Genomic DNA, 20,950 nt, shown 5'->3' on the forward strand with positions numbered 1-20,950 from the left:
GAATCAATTATATGCTGTCCTCTTTCAACCTGAAACTCAAGGAGAACGAGGTGTCGGCTCAGGAAGGGCGGACCCCTATGGAAGAGGTAGAAACCCCAGGGGGTGAAGCCTCTACCAGTGGGGGCGGGCCCGCCTGAGACATGTGCCTCGTGTCTCCTAGGACAATTATGGGATTTTTGGTTGCAGAGATGGCGCTGCAGCAGATAAATTTCATTCAGATTAACCTGCAGCATTGTCGCATGGCGACGACTGTTTTGTGTCGTCGTCTAGACAAGATGCAGAACACTATAGCAATAATCCAAGAACCATGGATTGTAAAATCCAGGATCGCAGGGTTGAGCAATTTAAATGGCACTGTTGTTTCAGGTACCACAATAGAATCTCCAAGGACATGCGTCTACATTCCGAGGAAAATTAAAGCCGTCCTCCTACCTCAGGTCAGCTCCAGGGATGTGACTGCGGTAAATGTTAAGTGTAACATAGGAAGAGGCGAAGAGCAACTGGTAATAGCATCCGTGTACTTACCACAGGGAGCACAGGAACCATGTCCAACATGGGAAATGGCGAACTTGGTGGAACACTGTGATACCGGAAATATAAACCTCATCATCGGTGCCGATGCGAATGCCCACTGTCTGTTGTGGGGGAGCAAAGACACTAATGATAGAGGAGAAACACTAGCTGAATATCTTTCATCAACAAATCTAGAGATTCTCAACCGAGGCTGCGAACCAACTTTCGTAACATCACGTAGTCAGTCAGTAATAGATATTACACTGGCTACATGGGATATCTCACAATATATAATGGGATGGCACGTCTCCAAAGAGGCGTCAGTGTCAGACCATAGATGGATCATGTATACATCAAAATGTATAGACATGGAGGCAAAGACGTACAGGAACCCTAGGCTGACGAACTGGGCTTTATACAACGAAGAACTGGACGACAGACTGGGGACCTTCGTGCAGTCTATACCAATAGAATACAGATCGACAGAAGACATAGAGAAAACCTTGACCATTATCAACGACTCTCTAATGTCAGCGTATGAGAAAAGTTGCCCCCTAAAGAAGGAAGGTCTGGGCAAAGGTACACCATGGTGGAACCGAAGGCTCAGCCTACTTCAATCGGGGCTAAGAAAACTTTTCAATAGAGCAAAAAACACTAAGAAAACTGAAGACTGGGAAGCCTATAAAGAGCACCGGAAAGAGTTTAAGAAAGAATTAAGAAAGAGGAAACGGGAAACGTGGAGATCCTTCTGCAGCGACATAACGTCGACTGCTTCGGCCGCAAGGCTGAAGAGAGTTCTCTCGAAGGACCACACACATCAACTAGGTTTCCTAAAGAAAGAAGATGGCACCTTTACAGCCACCTTAGAAGAGTCCGCAGAACTTTTGCTGCAGACCATGTTTCCAGGCAGCACAAGGACTACCTCCCATTCCAAAAGGGATGTAGTCGGTACTCAACCTTCCCCGAAGGACTGGGCGCTGGCTGCAAAGGTAGTCACGGAGGCAAGACTGGAGTGGGCAGTGGACAGCTTTTCCCCATACAAATCTCCAGGAGTTGACGGTATTTATCCCGCCCTCCTGCAGAGGGGAATGAGCAGACTACGCCCTATTTTGTTGCCAATGCTTCGGGCGTGTCTGGCTTTCAGCTACATACCGAATGCATGGCGAAAAGTAAAGGTTATCTTTATACCTAAGCCAGGACGACAAGATTACACCTTGGCTAAATCCTACAGACCAATTAGCTTAACATCATTCTTGCTGAAAACGCTAGAAAGACTAAGCGAAAAAGAGATTCGGGAGACTGCTTTGAGCAAGCAACCTCTACATCCGAACCAACATGCCTACATCCAAGGAAGATCCACCGATACGGCCCTACACACAGTTGTAAACCGTATAGAGTGGGCGATGGAGAACAAACTCTTCACCTTAGGAATGTTTTTGGATATTGAAGGAGCGTTTGATAAAACGACCTTCAAAAGCATAGAGCTAGCCCTACGAGAGCACGACGTGGACCCTACCCTAAGTAGGTGGGTGGCCGGTATGCTGAGGAACAGGGAAGTAATGATTAATGTAGGTGGCACTGAGATCGAGGCTGTTGTAGACAGGGGATGTCCTCAGGGAGGAGTTCTCTCTCCTGTACTGTGGGATACTGTCGTTGACAGCCTGATACGACGCCTCAATGATCTTGGCTACCACACAATTGGATACGCGGACGATCTAGTCATTCTGCTAACAGGAAAAAACGCAGATACATTATGTGAGATAATGCAAGCTGCAGTAAAAATAGTCGAGGAATGGTGCAGCAGACATACCCTCTCCGTTAATGGAGAAAAGACGAAACTAATCCTGTTCACCAGGAAAAGGAAAATTGGTACACTACAGATGCCAAAAATATTTAACACAACGCTCCAACTTTCGGACGAAGTCAAATACCTGGGAGTTGTATTGGACTGGCGACTGAATTGGAAGAAGCATGTAGATGATAAAGTAGAAAAGGCACGCTCGGCTCTTTGGCAATGTCGTAGGGTGGTGGGAAGGTCGTGGGGTTTAAATCCCAAGATCGCCCTCTGGATCTACACGGCAATAGTCAGACCGATGCTGTGCTATGGAGCTTTAGTTTGGTGGCCCAGAGCCAGACAAAAAACAACAGCCCTGCAACTTGAACACGTTCAGAGAATGGCGTGTCTCAGTGTTACAGGAGCAATGAGGACCACTCCCACAGCGGCTCTGGAGACTCTTCTTTGCTTAGCACCTCTTAACCTTTACATAGAGGAAGCGGCAATGACGACGTCTCTAAGACTTCACTCTCTGGGAGTATGGAACAAGCAAGGCCGCACAACGAAGCACACTCGGATCTTAACGGAGGCGTTCAACAGAATACCCTTGTTAAGGATGGGGTGTGACCGAATGGGCACAAAATTAATATATGAGAAGGCATATAGAATATCAATGAATGATAATTCAGAAGGACGAGCCGACATAGAAATCTATGTCGATGGTGCCAAAACAGATAGTGGTTCAGGAGCTGGCATCTACTCCGAACAACTGAACGCACAAATCAGTGTACCTCTCGGCACCCACACGTCTGTCTTACAAACAGAACTGATGGGAATAATGCTGGGAGCTAGAATCATTGCTGAACGTGAAATCGGCAACAAATCAATACGCATACTTACTGACAGCAAGTCTGCACTACTAGCCCTGGACAGCTGTATGGTTCGATCCGGGCTGGTTTGGGAGTGCAGACAAACGCTAAAGTATGTAACGCAGAGGAATAGTGTGGAACTTTGTTGGATCAAAGGACACAGTGGCAACGAAGGAAACGAGAGGGCAGATGAGATGGCGAAGCGAGCCGCGCGCATGCCCTTCTGGGGACCCGAACCGGCAATCACGCCTTCGGTCGCCCTCTCGAACGAACTCGTAAAGCAATATACCCAGAGACGCCATGAGCAGATATGGGTGAAATTGAGCAGCTGTCGGCATAGTAGAGCTTGTATGGCGACACCAGACCGTAAGTTGACGAAATTTTATCTCTCACTTTCAAGGGACAAACTGCGTAAACTGGTAGGATTCCTTACGGGACATTACCAGTTTAACAAACATCTACATACGATAGGGGTGGTAACAGACCCAATCTGTCGTGGATGCAATGAAGAAGAGGAAACAGCTGAGCACATTCTTCGTGAGTGTCCAGCCCTAGCCTCCTACAGGGAATCCATACTAGGGGACATCTGGCCTAGTATGGCAAATATCAGGGAGTTTCCACCCTCTGCATTACTCAAGTACATTCAAGCAGTTGGGTGGCTTGACGAGTAGAGGAGCGGGAAAACACCCTGATATGGACTTGGGGAAGGTACAATGGGCCCAAAGGCGAGGCCTAAGTGCCGGCTGGCTACGGTCAGCCCCCATAATTTAAGAATCCAGAATCCAGAATCCAGCGTAATAAAATTAAGAACCTAACCTAGAAATAAATATATTTTATTTCGTTATAGCGTTTTAACACAAGAAAATAGTAAATTTTGTACCAGCGCGTAAATTGGACCACCTTAGATTCTCCTTATTTGGACCGGTCTAATTGAAGGAACTCCCGATTTGACCAATCACGTCACAGTATCTAGGCGCGTAATTTTAGAACTTCGTATTACAATGCCCAATAATAAATTTTCTTGTTATAATCTATTAACTATGATTTTATACTAGATGGATGCGGAGATTTCACGATTGATGAGCACTCTAATCCAAACAATAAGACTGAAAAACAGCTGATTACTGAAGTAGAGAACAATACGAAACTAGAGACTGAGGAATTAAGACTTGATGATGAAACTGCCACTCTGCATTATTATACACCTCTAGAAATTTCACCTATGCCCAAGATAATTAAGCAAACAACAAAAAGAAAAAGAAAGACGCAAAAAACTACAATATTAACAACGACACCTTACAAGGAACAGTTGGAACAAAAGAAAAAACAGAAGACTAAGAGCAAATTTGTTGATGAACTTAAAGAACCCAAAGCAGGTTCATCTGGTTTGCGTAAGGACAAAATACCAAATACAAAACAAGACGTTATTATAGAGGCCAATGTGCAAGAATGGTACTGCTTCCTCTGCGAGGAAACAACGCTGGAAGACATGATTCAGTGCAATGGATGCAAAAAATGGGTTCACGAAACATGTTTAGGAGCTGAATCGCGCACAAAGCGTTATTTATGTGATTATTGTACCTAATTATAACAGTATTGTTCAGTTTACATGTAGTTCTAAAACGTTTATTTTTGTTATTATTTTTTAAAATTTAATATTGTTTTTTTTTCACATTTTAAATAAAATTATGTTCATTTCATGCATTTTTACCAAGAAGGTCCAATTTAGGAACCGGTGGTCCAGTTCAAGAATATAGTGGTCCAATTTAGGAACCCAGTCTCCTATTTTGGACCACTTGCAGACCTTCAAAAATTATTTTTTTTAACCAATTTGGATGTTTCAAAAAATTTTAAAAAAATTACCAAACATTGAAAACATGTCAAAGTTAATGGCTTAACGCTAGATAAGTTAATATCGTATTACATTTTGGTTTTAATTGAAAAAATGTTCCACTAGGTCCGAATGAGGGGACTTTCCCCTACCACCACGCAGTTAAGAGGTTATCAAATATGAAACAAATCAGCATTCTCCTCAGGGGCGGCTTGTCCGATGAGGCAGGTGAGGCAGTGCCTCACCAATGAATTTTGCGCCTTATTCGTATTTTTATTATTTTTTTCCGATACATTTCTGCCCATAATTTGTGTTTCTTTTTTAAAATTTTTAAAATAAATATGTTACATTATATTGTTAGACTGTTACTCTTATCTAGGTAGGTACTCGCTGCTCCCTTAATTAAACAGCGCGCTTCAACACTCGACACAACATGTATTTTCTGATGCGAATGCGAATGAGGCCAACTTGAAGCTTGCCTCTACAGTAGATGCAAAAATGACCTCCGTTAAAATGTAAGCAACCTGCAGTACATTCATAAGCGCAATGAGTTGAAAAAAGATAAAATTGAGGCTAGCCTCATTTCCGTGCTTGCAATAATGATAGACGATAATATATGCGCGCGCAGCATGTGCGATTGTATGCACGGTGCAGTTGCAGGCGAATTCAAAATTAGGCAGTTGATTGTTTTGTGTTTTGTGATAAATTTGTGTGTGAATAAATTGATTCAAAATTTCGGGAACAGAATTTTGTGTTAAGCGTGCCTACGGTTGCGTGTGTCGAGTCAGTGCTTTGTGATTCTCATAGTTTGATTTCGGTATTCGAGATTTAAAATTACTAGTAAATTTTATTAAATCGTAATTTTTTTTACGACAATGGCAGTTCCAGAATCCAGCAAGGTGCATGAACTCGGGTGCGAGGTAACTCTTAGGAATACGAATGATGTGGTAGACTTTTTGATAAATAATTGTGTTTTTTCTACTCTCACCTACGATGATAAACTCTATGTTGTTAAGGAATTAAAACGGCCGGTTCCAGATTTGAGTAAATCGTTAATTAACGTACGCGTACGAGGAAAATCAAATCGAGCATTTAATAATACTTGGTATAAAAAGTACGACTGGCTTACCGGAAGTATACAGTTGAATAAATTATTTTGTTGGCCATGTATCTTATTTGCAAATAACAGCGAAAAAGTGTGGTGGAAAAATGGATTTTCCGATCTTAAAAACTTGTCACGTGGTTTAGCACTGCACAACAAAAGTACAGAACATATTTCTTCAAACTGTAAATTGGCTCTTATGAGGAACAAAAAACAAAATATTGCTACGGTTTTAGATAGTGCACGCAAAATTGAAATTGAAACTTATAATCTTAAAGTTCGGGAAAACCGCTAAATTTTAAAAAGTTTAATTGAAATTACAATGCATTTATGTATGCAAGAGTTACCGTTTCGCGGGCATGATGAATCAGAAAATTCTTCAAATCGTGGGAATTTTAAGGAACTCGTTACGTTAGTTAGTAAATTTAACCCCGATTTAAAAACTTTTTTGCAAAGGGACAATGATATTAGATCTGTTTTTTCTGGGACGTCAAAAACAATTCAAAATGAATTAATAGATTCTATTGCATTTGTTTTAAATAAGAAAATAGAAAATGAAATATCAAAATCTTTATTTTTTTCTTGGCAGGTCGACGAAACCACAGATATCAATTGTCATTCACAATTATCTATTATTTTTCGTTATATACATGAGGGCCAACCTGTTGAGCGATTTATGGGATTTTTTGATGTAAGTTCCGGACGATCTGCGGAAGAACTATCTCAGCTTTTAGTAACTAAATTTAACAAATTTGATTTGAACACTAAATTAGTAGCTCAAACATATGATGGAGCAGCTGTAATGTCTGGCGAATTGAATGGACTGCAATCAAAAATTAAATCTGTTGCACCACAAGCATTGTTCACTCATTGTTACGCACATGCTTTTAATTTGGTTTTAAGTGGAGCCTGTAGTTCAATACAGTCAATTAGAGTTTTCTTTGCAACTTTGTCAGGATTTTCCTCATATTTTTCAAAATCTACGAAGCGCACCCATGTCTTGGATGAAATTTGTGGCCGGCGCCTGCCCACTAATGTAGTAACTCGCTGGAATTTCACTTCTCGTGCCGTTTTAACTGTTCACAATAATAAGGACAAATTGTTGGAGGTTTTTGATTTTATTATAAATAGTCGTGAATTTGACGATGCTTCTATAAGAGGAGCGGTGGGTTTAAAAGGATTTCTGGAAAATTACCAAAATTTATTTTTTTTAGAAACTTTTGTATTAATTTTTCAACAGACCGATAGGTACCGTCTTTTCTATTTTACAAAGTAAATTTACAGATATTCTCAGAGCCAGGAATTTGTTGTTAACAACATTAGATAAATTACGAGAATTTAGAAGCAGTGACAATTTTTTTAACAAAATTTATGAGAAACTTGACATTGATAATTTACCGCCCAAACGTCGCAAAGGGAATGAAATAAACGATAAACACCAGCAACTAAGGCAAATCTTTTTCGAAATTCTTGCTATTATAATTAATCAAATACAAATTAGATTTTTTGACATAGAAAAATTACATTTTTTTGATTTGCTTAATGTTTCTAAATTTTCATTTTTTGCTAAACAATTTCCCGATGAACTCCTAAAAACGCTTACACAACAATATCATTTTTTCGACATGAGTCAGTTAAAAAACGAATTGATTGTTTTATACAATAATAATATTGTAGACAATTGTACTACTCCTACTGAAATGTTAGCTTTTTTCCACGAGAATAACCTTCAGTCCTGCATGCCACAACTTTTCAAATTATTTTGTGTCGCTGTTGTCTTGCCAGTAACATATCTGCTTCCACAGAAAGGAGTTTTTCGACATTAAAAAGGATAAAAACTTATATAAGAAACACCACTGGGCAGGCGCGATTAAGTAACATGGCCAAAATTGCAATTGAAAGGGAATTTATAAAATCTCAAGATAATAACTTCACAGAAGAAATAATAGATCATTTCGCGGAACAAAAAAATCGCAGAATTCCCTTGATCTTTAAAAAGTTTTAAAATAGATTCACAGTATTTATCAATTTTTTTTCGTTTTGTTTTTTGTTATAAATTATCATATTAGATTTATTTTATGTTGTATTTGTTTTTTTTATATGTTTTATTTAGAGTTTATTTTAATTTTGTTTTTTGTTAGAATTTATATTTAGTTTCTCCTGACTATGTTTTCCTTTCCTTTTGTCCTGTCATTCCCATCCTTTCCTGGCAAGAGTTCTCTACACCTCCACGTTGGTTCTTGCTGGACAGTTAAATGAGTTTACAAATTTGTTTAACGGACTAAGTAGAGTCTATTTAAGTATCCTTGCATTATTTATATTTTGGAGCGTTTTGTGCTTTGCCTCATCAACTTTTCAAGTCATGAGCCGCCCCTGGATATAACAATACATAACTAAAGATAAATGGGTACATCGACTAGCAATCTAGTGGGCACTAACTTGTTGTGTTCTAATTATTTTGACAGATAACATCTTAACCATATTAATACAAGACTGGCTAAAAAAAAACGTTTTCAATAACAACAAACACTTACTGAAATCAAAATTGATTTTATATTAAAAACATACAATGCCTTTAATGTAAGTTTATGTTAAAATGCGCAGTAATATTGTAACAACGAATAATATTATGTTAAAAGAATCTAGTTATTATAATAGTTAATAATCATGATTAGGTATACACTCGGAAACTTTGGATTTCGCTGCACCAACGAAGACCTTGCTTTCAATGATAATATTTTGAAAGCAACGTTTTGTATCGTGGTTACCAGGACAACTGAATAAAATTAATAATTAAAGAAGTTTGTTGCCGATGATCAATACACAGTAGATAATAAAATTAGAAGAAATTGAAACACCACATTAAAATCAATCGAAAATATTGTAGTAAAATAAATTACTAAAATCCGTTAAATCATTCCCTTGGTTTTAGTTCACTTTTTGTTCATTTTTCAAAATGGACCTGTTATCACTAACTAAACACTAGTGTTCAGATCGACAACAGATTCATAAATTATAACTTTATGTTTTGAGGTTGATAAAGAATCGCTTTGCCAGGATATGTCAACATCAGTCGACGTTAAAATAATCCAAATAATTTACAGATGGGGCAAAATATTAGTGTTCACACCATTTTCGTTAAAAACTGACGAAATAAACAATGTTTGGAAAAGAAGTTATCAATATTCAATAATCTTGCTGTACATTGGTGGTAATCTTTTTTCTTGCTACATAAATTTTGTTCCAATCATTTCGCTATTGAATGCTTTGAGGTGTCTACTGGTCTTTCTAAACAGTGCAACAATGATGGCGTCGACATTATATATCTTCATATCTGCAATAAAAAATAACGATAATGTGTGGTTGAAATTAAGTAAAAATTTTGACAAAATTAAAAATGACACAACAAAAAGTAAAACATTCTGGATATTTGTTTTATCACAAATCCTGTATATAACATAAACAATTGTTATGAATCATATGCTAATTTCTACTTGGGGCTACTTTCTTTTTATTATTAGTGTTCCCGGCATTTTCGAACTTCATGCTCAATTGTTTCTTGCGTTTTGCGTCTACGCTTTTCTTGAAATTATTTCAAAAGAACATAAAATGGTAACGCGCAACTTTGAGAAAAATACGCAACAATGTGCCAGAGCACTGGAAAAATCTTTATCTGAAACAAAACAAAAAATATTTATCTTGAAAGAGTGTTGCGATACTGTTAATGATTTCTGCGGATGGTTAATCCTGTTTAATATATTTAGTGGAGCTTTCAGAATTCTTCTTTATATTGAGATTCTAGTTGAACAAGATAATTATTTTGCAATACTGTTTGCGAATAAGAAACAGTTACAAATATTTATATATCAGAGCTTTACAATACTATTATTATGGGTAGAAGTATTATTTTTTAGATGTTTACAGTATAATGAGTATTTTGTTCTAGATAGGTACGGTAGGTTCTATCTTGACGTGCGATGACATTTCTGCAGAATCTCATAAAATCGTCAGGATAACTTGCAAATTAGTAATTATGTTGAAAAAGCGGAGGTTGTATAAGGCTAAACAACTTAGAAATTTTATTCATTTTACAACTCAAAATCGACCCAAGTTTGAAGCAGCACGTTTCTTTAGACTTTCAAGATTGACTTTGTTCCAGATACTTAGTTCGTCTACCACATTTTTATTAGTTATTATTCAGCTGAAAGAAATTTAGTGTGTCGTAAATTTTGTGCGTATTTAATATTATTAATGTAATAATTCAAAATAGTTATACATACTTACTCTAATTATTATGTCAATAAACTGATTTAGAAGAAAAATAAGTCCATTAAATGAATAAAAAATGTTATATTTTTTACTAACCACATAGTTAGTCCTAATTCCATAAGAGAATTAATTTGTAAATGTGCACAGTTAGGTAATTCATATACTCAGTTACATTTAGTTAGGCAAACGGTATAACTGCATTATTCAAACTAATGTCTACAATACTTTTTATATTAATCACGAACTTTTTGAGAACAAAATAATAGAGCACGAGATTTAATCGCATTAACAAGTTATGATTGAATCAATAATAATAATACATGAAATTCAAAACTTCATTAAGTGATACCGTTCTAGCTATATCTTGTGGTTTAAATTTAAAAACGTGGGAAGCATTTGAGAAAATAGTGGAAGGAAACTACCTTGTGATACACCTGAACTCACCAAGACCTTATTCGGAGTTTTATTATTTAACAGAATTTTGTTATTCCTTTCAAATAGGCAGTATTCTATTAATTTAATACACAACTCATTGATTCCATAATAACCTAAATTAGTACAAAGTACCTAGTTGGTGGTTGATTGTGTCGAAAGCTTTAGAATAATCAAGGAAAACAAGAATTGATGCTATTTTCTGATCAATATTACTGGCCAAAGTATCAGATACGTGTAAGGGAGAAGTGGTTGTACCTACTGCCTCAAACCTGATTGATGACTCAGTAAACAATGAATTCGTAGTTGTTGCATAAGAACTGTTTCCAAAACTTTTGATAAGGTTGGAAGAATGCTGATAGGCTGCAAGTGATTTAGAGATTGACGAGAGTTTACTTTGAGAATAGGTCGAACTAACGCTGTTTTCCAAGTTGCAGGAAAATAACCACACTCAATTCAGTAATTGATAAAATTTTATCTACTCCCTAGTCCCTACAGCATTAGATTTTAATGAAAGAACATTCGAATCAATAATATCAACTGTAGTTACAGCTTAAAATCAAATGACCGGTTATTTTGTATCTTTTGGAAAGTATAATATTATTACGAAATAAACGCCTATGGGTCGTCGAGAGCGTTCTGGTCTGTATGCCGATGATATCTCATGGCTTAAGAAAAGCCTGGAAGCGGAAGTCGCGAACGGCAAACCAGAAAGATCCCGATCGCCACACATCTAGAAGGAAGAATGGGTTTAGATAGAGGCCACCTTCGGGAACAATTATTATTCAGCCAGTTGAGTCAAGAGAGTTCACTCAAGTTGCGCGGGAACGATTTTATACAAAATCGCTGTGCAGTTAGTCGTATAAATTCGACTTAGTAAGAAATAAATTGCTTTTTTGCTACGTTTCAACATGAATTCGTAGGAAGGAGATCAATTATAACAAACCTTTCATGCTTCAGTCAGTACGTCTCAGAGGTTCTTAATGATAACAGTCAAGTAGATGTCATTTACAAAATTATCATAGTGATCAGATTGATCACTATGTACTCCTTGCGAAATTTAGCTCATTTGGAGTTTCTAACTCATTGCTACAACGGTTTAAATCTTACCTCCTGGACAGGAAACTTTTTGTTTCTGACGGCTTTTGTCCCACCTCTGCAGTGCCGCAGGGGTTCAACCTAGCGCTATTACTCTTTTTACCATACGTGAATGAGATTGTGGACTTGCTGACCTACCAAAAACTACTCTTCCCTGATAATCTTAAACTATTTTCGGCAGTTAATACGATACAAGACTCAGTTTTTACAGGAAAATTTACATTTATTATACCCATGGAGCGAAAAAAATCGGTTACTCTTAAATATCAATAAATGTGGTTGTTAGCTACTCCAGGAAAGGAAAAACTACCATCTACGAATATTCGATTGATTCAGTGGTCTTAAGCAGACTGGATTCATTCAAAGAGTTAGAGGTTACATTTGACTCTAAATTCATTTACAGAAATCATTTCCTTGATTCTGTCAGCAAACCCTACAAAATGTTTGCTTTCATTTACAGGAATTTTTCCGATTTAACTAATGTATAAGATCTGCTTAATTTGTATTATTCATTGATACGCTCTAGGTTATTTATTCTACCTATGTACATTTAGTTGAGTCAGTACAGCGGAAGTATCTTAAATTTCTTTGATTCCTAATCGATGGTGTTTATCCTCCTCAGGGATATGATCACACCGCTCTGCTGGCTATATTTAGTTGTAGTCTTCTTCACACTGGGCCTTTTATTTTTAGTATTAATCTCCTACATAGCCTTCTCACCTACAAGACGGACTGTATTCATTTGTTGAGTAAAATTGTAATTGGAAATCCTAGATTTAACAGCAGAAATTGTTTAAAGATTTACTGTAACACATGCTGAACTAATGTCTTGATCAATACAGTATAGATAATAAAATTATACGTAATTGAAACACCACTTTAAAATCAGTCGACTATATTGTAGTAAAATAGTTTAATAATTTAATAGTTTCAGTTTAACGCTAGAAAATACAATAGTTTGTAACTGAAAACGACAAAAAGTATGTGAGGCAGTTTGGCAATTTTCAAAACGGACCTAGGTATCACTTGTAAAACACTAGTATTCAGATCGACGACAGATTCATAAAATATAAGTTTAGGTTCGCTTATAAAAGATAGATGTTTTGAGTTCAATAAAGAATCGCTTCGCCAGGATGTCAACATCAGTCGACGTTAAAATAGTCAAAATAATTTACCAATGGGGCAAAATATTCGTGTTCACACCATTTTCGTTAAAGACTGACGAAATAAACAATTTTTGGAGAAGAAGTTATCAATATTCCATAGTTTTGCTGTATATTGGTGAAAATCTTTTTTTTTGCACATGAGTATCGTTTCAGTTATTTCGGTATTCAGCGCTTTGGGGTGTCTACTGGCATTTCTAAGCAGATTTACAAGGATGGCGTTGACGTTATATATCTTGATCTCTGCAATAAAAATTGAAGATAATGTATGGTTGAAATTAAGTCAAAATTGTGGCAGAATTAAAAATGACACAACAAGAAATAAAACATTTTGGATATTTGTTGTTTCACAAGTTCTGTATATAACATTAACAATTGCTATGAATTATCTGATAATTTCTACTTGGGGCTACTCTTCTCTTTTTACTGGTGTTCCCGGCGATTTCGAACTTCATGCTCAAATATTTCTTACATTTTGCACCTACCCTTTTCTTGAAATTATTTTAAAAGAACATAAAATGGTAACACTCAACTTTGAAAAAAATACGCAACAATGCACAAGAGAACTGGACAAAACTTTATCTGAAACAGAACATAAAATATTTATGCTAAAGGAGTGTTGCGATACTGTTAATGATCTCTGTGGATGGTTAATCCTTTTTAATATATTTAATGGAGCTTTTAGAATTCATCTTTATATAGAGATTCTATTTAAACAAGATAATTACTTGGCAATACTGTTTGCTAACAAGGAACCGTTACAAATATTTATGCATCAGAGTTTGACAATAGTATTATTATTAGATTTTTACAATATAATGAGTATTTTGTTCTAGATAGGTACGGTAGGTTCTATTTTGACGTGCGATGACATTTCTGCAGAATTTTATAAAATCGTCAGGATAACTTGCAAATTAGTAATTATGTTGAAAAAGCGGACTTTGTGTAAGACTAAACAACTTAGAAATTTTATTCGTTTTACAACTCAAAATCGACCCAAGTTTCAGGCAGGACGTTTCTTTATACTTTCAAAACTTACTTTGTTCCAGATACTTAGTTCGTCTATCACATTTTTGTTAGTCATTATTCAATTTAAAGAACTTTAGTGTGTCGTGAATATTCTGCGTATTTAATATTATTATTAACGTATTAGTTCAAAATAGATCTACTTACTCTACTAATTATGTCTATGAACTGATTTAGGAGAAAAATAAGTCCGTTAAATGAATAAAAAAAATTATGTTGTTCACTAAGCACGTAGTCATAATGCCTATGCAGTTCTAAACGCAATACACTCTTTTTTACTTTAGTTCGTCATAAATTCATATTCTTGACATTTCATATTTGTACCAATATTATGATGAAGCGAACATAAAATTAATAATTAAAGAAGGTATTTTCCGATGATCAATAACGAGCAAAATAAACATAAGTTATATGTAAGTAAGTCACAAACAAGCAATTAAGGTTAACATCATAAAATTTCTGAAGCACATTATTCTTGGAACATATGTGTAATTTAAACAAAATCCTAATCCTAAAGTTTAGTAACTCCCTAAATACATCAAGATTAATCGACATGAAAATAGACAAAATAATTCACAGTTGGGGTAAACTCTTAGTTTTCACACCATTCCAATCAAGAACTGAAAAAGTAAACGATTTTTGGAAAAAATGTTATCAGTATTCAGTAATGCTATTTTATATAGTAGGAAGAATATTTTCAAACTACACATCTTTTGCTCCATTTATTTCCAGATTTAATGCCATCAGGTTTCTCTTGGTGTTTTTAAACAACATAACCATGACTACATCCACACTATACATCTTCACACCTGCAGTGAAAAAGGATAATAACGGATGGTTAAGATTAAACAAAAACTACACGAAAATAAAACATGGTCCAAGAAACAATAAATCCATTTGGATATTCCTCATTTTACAAATTGTGTACATAACATCAACAATTGCTCTTAACTACATGCTTATTTGTACTTGGGGTTTTCTGTTTTTCGTTATCAGCATTCCTAGTATTTTTGAACTTTATGCTCAGTTGTACCTCACGTTTTGTATTTATGCTTTCCTTGAAATTCTTTTAAAAGAGTATGAGGCACTTACCCTCAGATTTGAAAAAAGAACGCAATTGCTTGCACCCTCATTGAAGAAAACTTTAGCTGAAACAGAGCAAAACATGTTTATTCTGAATGAGTGTTGTTGTGCAGTTAACGATCTCTTCGGATGGTTAATCCTTTTCAATATTTTTAGTGGAATTTTTAGAATCCTTGTTTACATAGAGATTCTACTTAAACAAGACGATTACTTTGTAAATATGGTTGCCAGTAAGGAACAGTTAGAAATTTTTTTATATCAAATTTTTACAATCGCACTATTATGGGTAATACTATAGCGTTAGATTTTTAAATAATCATAAATCATAAGTACTTTGTTGTAGATAGGTACGGTAGCTTCCATCTTGACCTTCGATGAATTGTCCACAGAATCTTATAAAATTGTGAAGATAGCTTATAAATTATTGATTATACAGCAAGATTGTAGCGTCTATCGAAGTACAAATATTAGAAACTTCATTTATTTTGCAACTAATAATCAACCCAAATTACAAGCAGCACGTTTCTTCCCAATTTCAAGATTTACTTTATTTGAGATACTTAATTCCTCTACCATATTTCTTTTAATCATGATTCAGTTCAAAGAAAATTGATTTGTAAATATTACATATCTTTAATATTGCTAGTAAAATTATTTAAAAAATCCTACTTTATTGTACAATAGTGTTATATGGCTTTCCAGGATGGCCGGATTTACCAGATTTTTTTGAATACCTTTCCTAAAAATTTAAGCTTACCAGGAATGAGCATAGTGGTTTTACAACTCTACTATTAAGATTCTAGTTATTTTCAAATTTATGTAAATTTTAGAAACTATTTTATTTATTGAAAATGAAACAACAAGTGCAGTTAGGAACTGCAGAGCATGCAAATTTACATTCAATTTAAATTATTCAGCAAAGAAAATTACTGAGACTAAAGTTCCGAGATAGAAAAAAATTGCAAAGCTTATAAAATTACATGAGGTTAGTATTTGTCACCCTTTATCAACGATTCAGACAAAGAATTTACATGATGTTAAATGATGCCACACTTTATCAACGGTTCAAACAAGGAATTTACATGATGTTGAATTATGCCACACTTGATCAAGGAATCAAATACATATATAGGTTGTTTAAAAAAACGCTCGCTTTCGAATTTTCTTCAGAAGCTCCGAAAATAACAGTACATAATTTCTCGTTGGTTAACTTATTTAAATATATTTCATATTGTCCGCACTTGTGCAGACCGCGCCCCCTTGGAATTTGGTCCTCTCGTGGCGCAGGGGCTGAAAGTGTGTTATTTAGCCACTGGGACAAGGGAAGTTCTGTCGATATAACCTTCGACTGCTTTTTTTATTTACAGTATGGTGTAATCACCGACATGACAAATCCTTTTTGTATCGTTGTTACCATGACACCTTAATAAAATTAAAAATTAAAGAGGGTTGTTACTAACAATTGGTAATCAATACAGTACAGATAATAAAAATACACGTAATTGTAATTCTCTTTCTAAAATCATATACACATTTCAGATTGCTAAAATACGCTGTATCACAAACATTCATTTTTGTTCATTTCAGTTTAAGGAAGAATGAAATTTTAAAAATACATGACATTTCAGTTTGACAATTTTCACAATAGATATTACAATTACTAATAAACCACTCTGAAAGAAAAGTTTTGAGATTAATAAAAAATAATTCGCTAGGACATGTCAACATCAGCTGACGTTAAAATTATCAAAATAATTTCCATTTGGGGTAAACTGTTAGTGTTGACACCATTTTCATCCAAGACTAACGAAGGAAATAATTTTTTGAAAAGAAGTTATCAATATTCAGTCATTTTGCTATATATTGGTGGAAGCCTTCTTTGTAACTACATAAATTTTGCTCCGCTTATTTCGGTACTTACTGCTATAAGATTTATGCTGGTGTTATTAAACGGTGCAACAATGATGGCGTCGACATTGTGTATCTTCTTGTTCACAATAAAAAATTGTAACAATGGATGGTTGAGATTAATTAAAAATTACAACAAGATAAAAAATGGTTCTATAAAAAATAATTCCTTTTGGATATTCCTCATTTTACAAATTTCGTATATGTTGTCAACAATTGCTCTTAACCACATGCTTATTTCTACCTGGGGCTATCTGCTTTTTATTATTAGCATGCCCAATACTTTTGAACTTTATGCCCAGTTGTTCATCGCGTTTTGTCATTATGCTTTTCTTGAAATTCTTTTAAAAGAGTATAAGGCCCTTACTCACAATTTTGAAAATAGAACTCAATTGTTTGAAACATCATTGAAGAAAAGTTTAGCTGAAACGAAACAAAAAATGTATATTCTGAAAGAATGTTGTTGTGCGGTTAACGATCTCTTCGGATGGTCAATACTTTTCAATATTTTAAGTGGGATTTTTAGAATTCTTGTTTATGTTGAAATTTTACTTAAGCAAGATGATTATTTTGTCAATGTGGTTGCCAATAAGGAAGAGTTACAAATTTTTTTATACCAGATTTTTACAATCGCGCTGTTATGGGTAGTACTATTTATATTTTTATAGTACTATTATTTATAAGTATTTTGTTTTAGATAGGTACGGTAGCTTCCATCTTGACATGCGACGAAATTTCTGCAGAATCTTGTCAAATTGTAAGGATAAGTTGCAAATTAGCAATTATGTTGAAAGACGATAGATTAGATAAAAGTAAAAGTCTTAGGAACTTTATTTATTTTGCGAATAATAATCAACCCAAGTTTCAAGCGGCACGTTTCTTCCTAATTTCAAGATTTACTTTGTTGCAAATACTCAATTCTTCTACCACATTTCTTTTAATTATGATTCAATTCAAAGAAAATTAATTTGTATATAAATATACATATTACATATCTCTCTGATTTTAAAAACCATCAGAATAAATTCAAAGCGTCAACATTTCAAATTTGATTTGAAAAATTTTTTATACAGATTATGAGAGATATTGATCACTTTCTTGAGTCTCTGTCAAAGTAATTCTACGAACAACCAAGTTAATACTGAAATAAATAATAAATAAAGCTTTTATATTATTTTAACTGCAAAAGTTGCAACTACATAACGACTATTTTTTATTATAATTAACCATGTCGACGGTAAGTTATTGGTGAAACATACATTTTATAATAAATTTGTAATTACATTTTTACAGACACCGAGAAGAACAAATGTCGACGAACGAAGCGAAATACTTGAAAATGTTTCCTCGGTAAGTTAGGTACATACCAAGGTTAGTTTGGAGAGCATTTTATTAATATAATATATTTGTATAATTAATTAATACTCAAACTAAAATTATTCAAAATACACCAAACAGTCTATCCATTGTTATCCTCTTGAACGAGTCGACAATCTTCTATTTTAGAAATTTTTAGAAGTAATTTAAATCGTCAGCAAAAAGTAAGAGTTTAGAACTCTTTTTAACATTTACTACATCATTAATATATAAAATAAACAAGATTGGGTCGAGATTGGAGCCCTGTGGCACACCCGATGGAACGTGATTTGCATTTGATTTAATTGTAATGCTAGAAGAGGAAACTTCAAGCGACGTATTCGGGGCAAAATAAACAGATCCAAGTATAATATTGACACTATTTATAATAACTCTAACTGTGATACTCGGAGTTGGTAGTTACGAATTTCGTTTTAATCATTACATTAAAGTATTGATGATACATTGAGTAATGTTTCGAATTTTGACTTGACTGTTTGGTTAAATGCTGTCGACGATATAGGTGATATGGAAGAAACGATTAAAGTTAATAAAAACTACCAACTTATCGAAAAGGGAGTAGTAACAAAGGAAAGTCTCTATGATAAAGACCCAACAACGAAACTAATGTGGTTAATGGGAAAGTGTCCATTAGTCGTTAAAGGAAGTCCCCAAGTTTATCAAGCAATAAACATATGTCAAGCTAAAAATCTAATTATCCTAGCTAATCGAGAAAAATTTATTGAAAATATTAGCAGAAATAGTATTCTCGACAGCACAAAGGGTCAACAAAAACCAGACCTGTCAGAAAATTTGTCCGACTTAAAAAAACACGTACACTTGCATGCAAAAATCTTAATGAATTTTACCTATTCATTGAAAGGTCAAGAAGACGTTAAGTTGAAATATTTGATAGAAATCTGTGAAGATAGCGGCAGCTTCATCACTACAGATGATTTTGTTGAAATTATGGAAGCGCCATTGCTGATTGGAAAGTACAAAGATGCTCTACCACCCACTCATATCGAAAGAAAATAGACTAAAATTTGTTATTACTGATGATTGTTATACACCAATGTCACGATCCTTGAACGAACTCACACATCCACGATTTATTTGCTCCACCTTACACATGTAGCTGTTGGTTGCCGTCGTATGTTCGGTTAACGTCTTTGACAATAGTGAATTTTTCCAATTCAGAGCGTGTCGACATGATAGGTAATCCTTTGTAATATTTTTTAACTAATAGTTTTGAATAAATTGTTCTTTTTTAAAGTATCTTTTTTATTTTGCCTCTTGTAAAGTCTTTGTAGTACTAGTCAGGAAAATTCAATTTTCCTGCGCGTAGATACGCAGGGAAGTGTTGTTTGTATGTATAATTTTTCAGAGTGGCTTACTAACTATAATAATTCGTCTTGATTCAATTTTAAAAGAATACGAATATATTTTACTCCTGTTGTACAGGTCACAAATTTTATCTCTTGAAAACAATCACCGTTATATTACTCGTGATGCTATTACCATGATACTAAGATATCGTCCGAATTTCATGGCTGCTGGATTTTTTTATTTAAAGAGATCAACAATTTTCACAATTTTGTACACAATCGCAACACTTTTATTGGTTGTAGTGCAGCTATAAACAACTCAGAATTATAAGTACCCCACATAAGAAAATTTTCTACTTTTGAAAATTTCTACAATAAAGTAAGCTAAAGCTGTGTCAATATGTTTGTTTTCTAAACAATCGGCGACAATAAACCCATGATTATAACTAAGATGTGAATTAATAAATATATTCCCCAAGGATATGTGGCGACACAATAATAAGCAGTGGTAAGCGAAGAAAGATAAGCTTCTCCGTATAGTCTAGTGGTAAGGGCACCCGCCCGGCAAGCGGCAAACGTGGGATTCGATTCCCACCGGAGAAGCAACATTTTTCTTCGCTTACCTACATTGGTGACTCCAACAGGCAACACGCACGCGCACACACGCACCACTCCTTCGCACCCTAGCACGACCACGCTCACTGTGTCGCTCGGGGTAGTACTGTGGCGACACAATAATAACTAGTGATAAGAAAAAAAAGATAAACTCTTCTGGAGTCTAATGGTAAGGGCACCCGCCCGGCAAGCGGTAAACGTGCGGTTCGATTCCCACCGGGGAAGCAACATTTTTCTTCGCATACCCTACAGATATAAATATAGTTGGCTTGGAGTGGAATTCTTAAGTGATATCGCAAGATCAAATTGAATGGGTGTCAACATATGCCATAGTTGAATAATCGAACAGATGATGTGGAACTGCGCTGCGACCTGGACGACGGGAACAGAGAACGATTCGAGCATCATTTTTTTTTTAATGTGACATTATCTGTTCTGACCACTGCCTAAACAGCTCTTGATTAGTGGACAAAGAACGAGTAGACAGTGTCAGGGTGGAGAAAACAAGAAAGCGGACCTTAAGTTATCACTGGCCTGGTTCAATATGCGTGTGCGCCATATTCTGCCCCCGTACTACTATGCT

At 35.1% G+C, this 20,950-nt stretch overlaps 1 protein-coding gene across 1 annotated transcript; it reads left to right on the forward strand.

Annotated features, from left to right (window-relative positions):
- Positions 1–2,946: 2,946 nt before the first annotated feature.
- On the forward strand, positions 2,947–3,927 carry LOC135138824 (ribonuclease H-like). The gene is made up of 2 exons (XM_064068845.1): positions 2,947–3,504; positions 3,557–3,927. Exons 1-2 carry the CDS (start codon positions 2,961–2,963, stop codon positions 3,577–3,579), a joined length of 567 nt encoding a protein of 188 aa, XP_063924915.1. The 5' UTR covers positions 2,947–2,960; the 3' UTR covers positions 3,580–3,927.
- The last annotated feature ends 17,023 nt before the right edge of the window (positions 3,928–20,950 follow it).

The sequence above is a fragment of the Zophobas morio genome, unplaced genomic scaffold (genome assembly GCF_036711695.1).
Source record: "Zophobas morio isolate AGI-343-1 ecotype UQ-CSIRO unplaced genomic scaffold, CSIRO_AGI_Zmor_V1 ptg000030l, whole genome shotgun sequence".
Classification (NCBI taxonomy): domain Eukaryota; kingdom Metazoa; phylum Arthropoda; class Insecta; order Coleoptera; family Tenebrionidae; genus Zophobas; species Zophobas morio.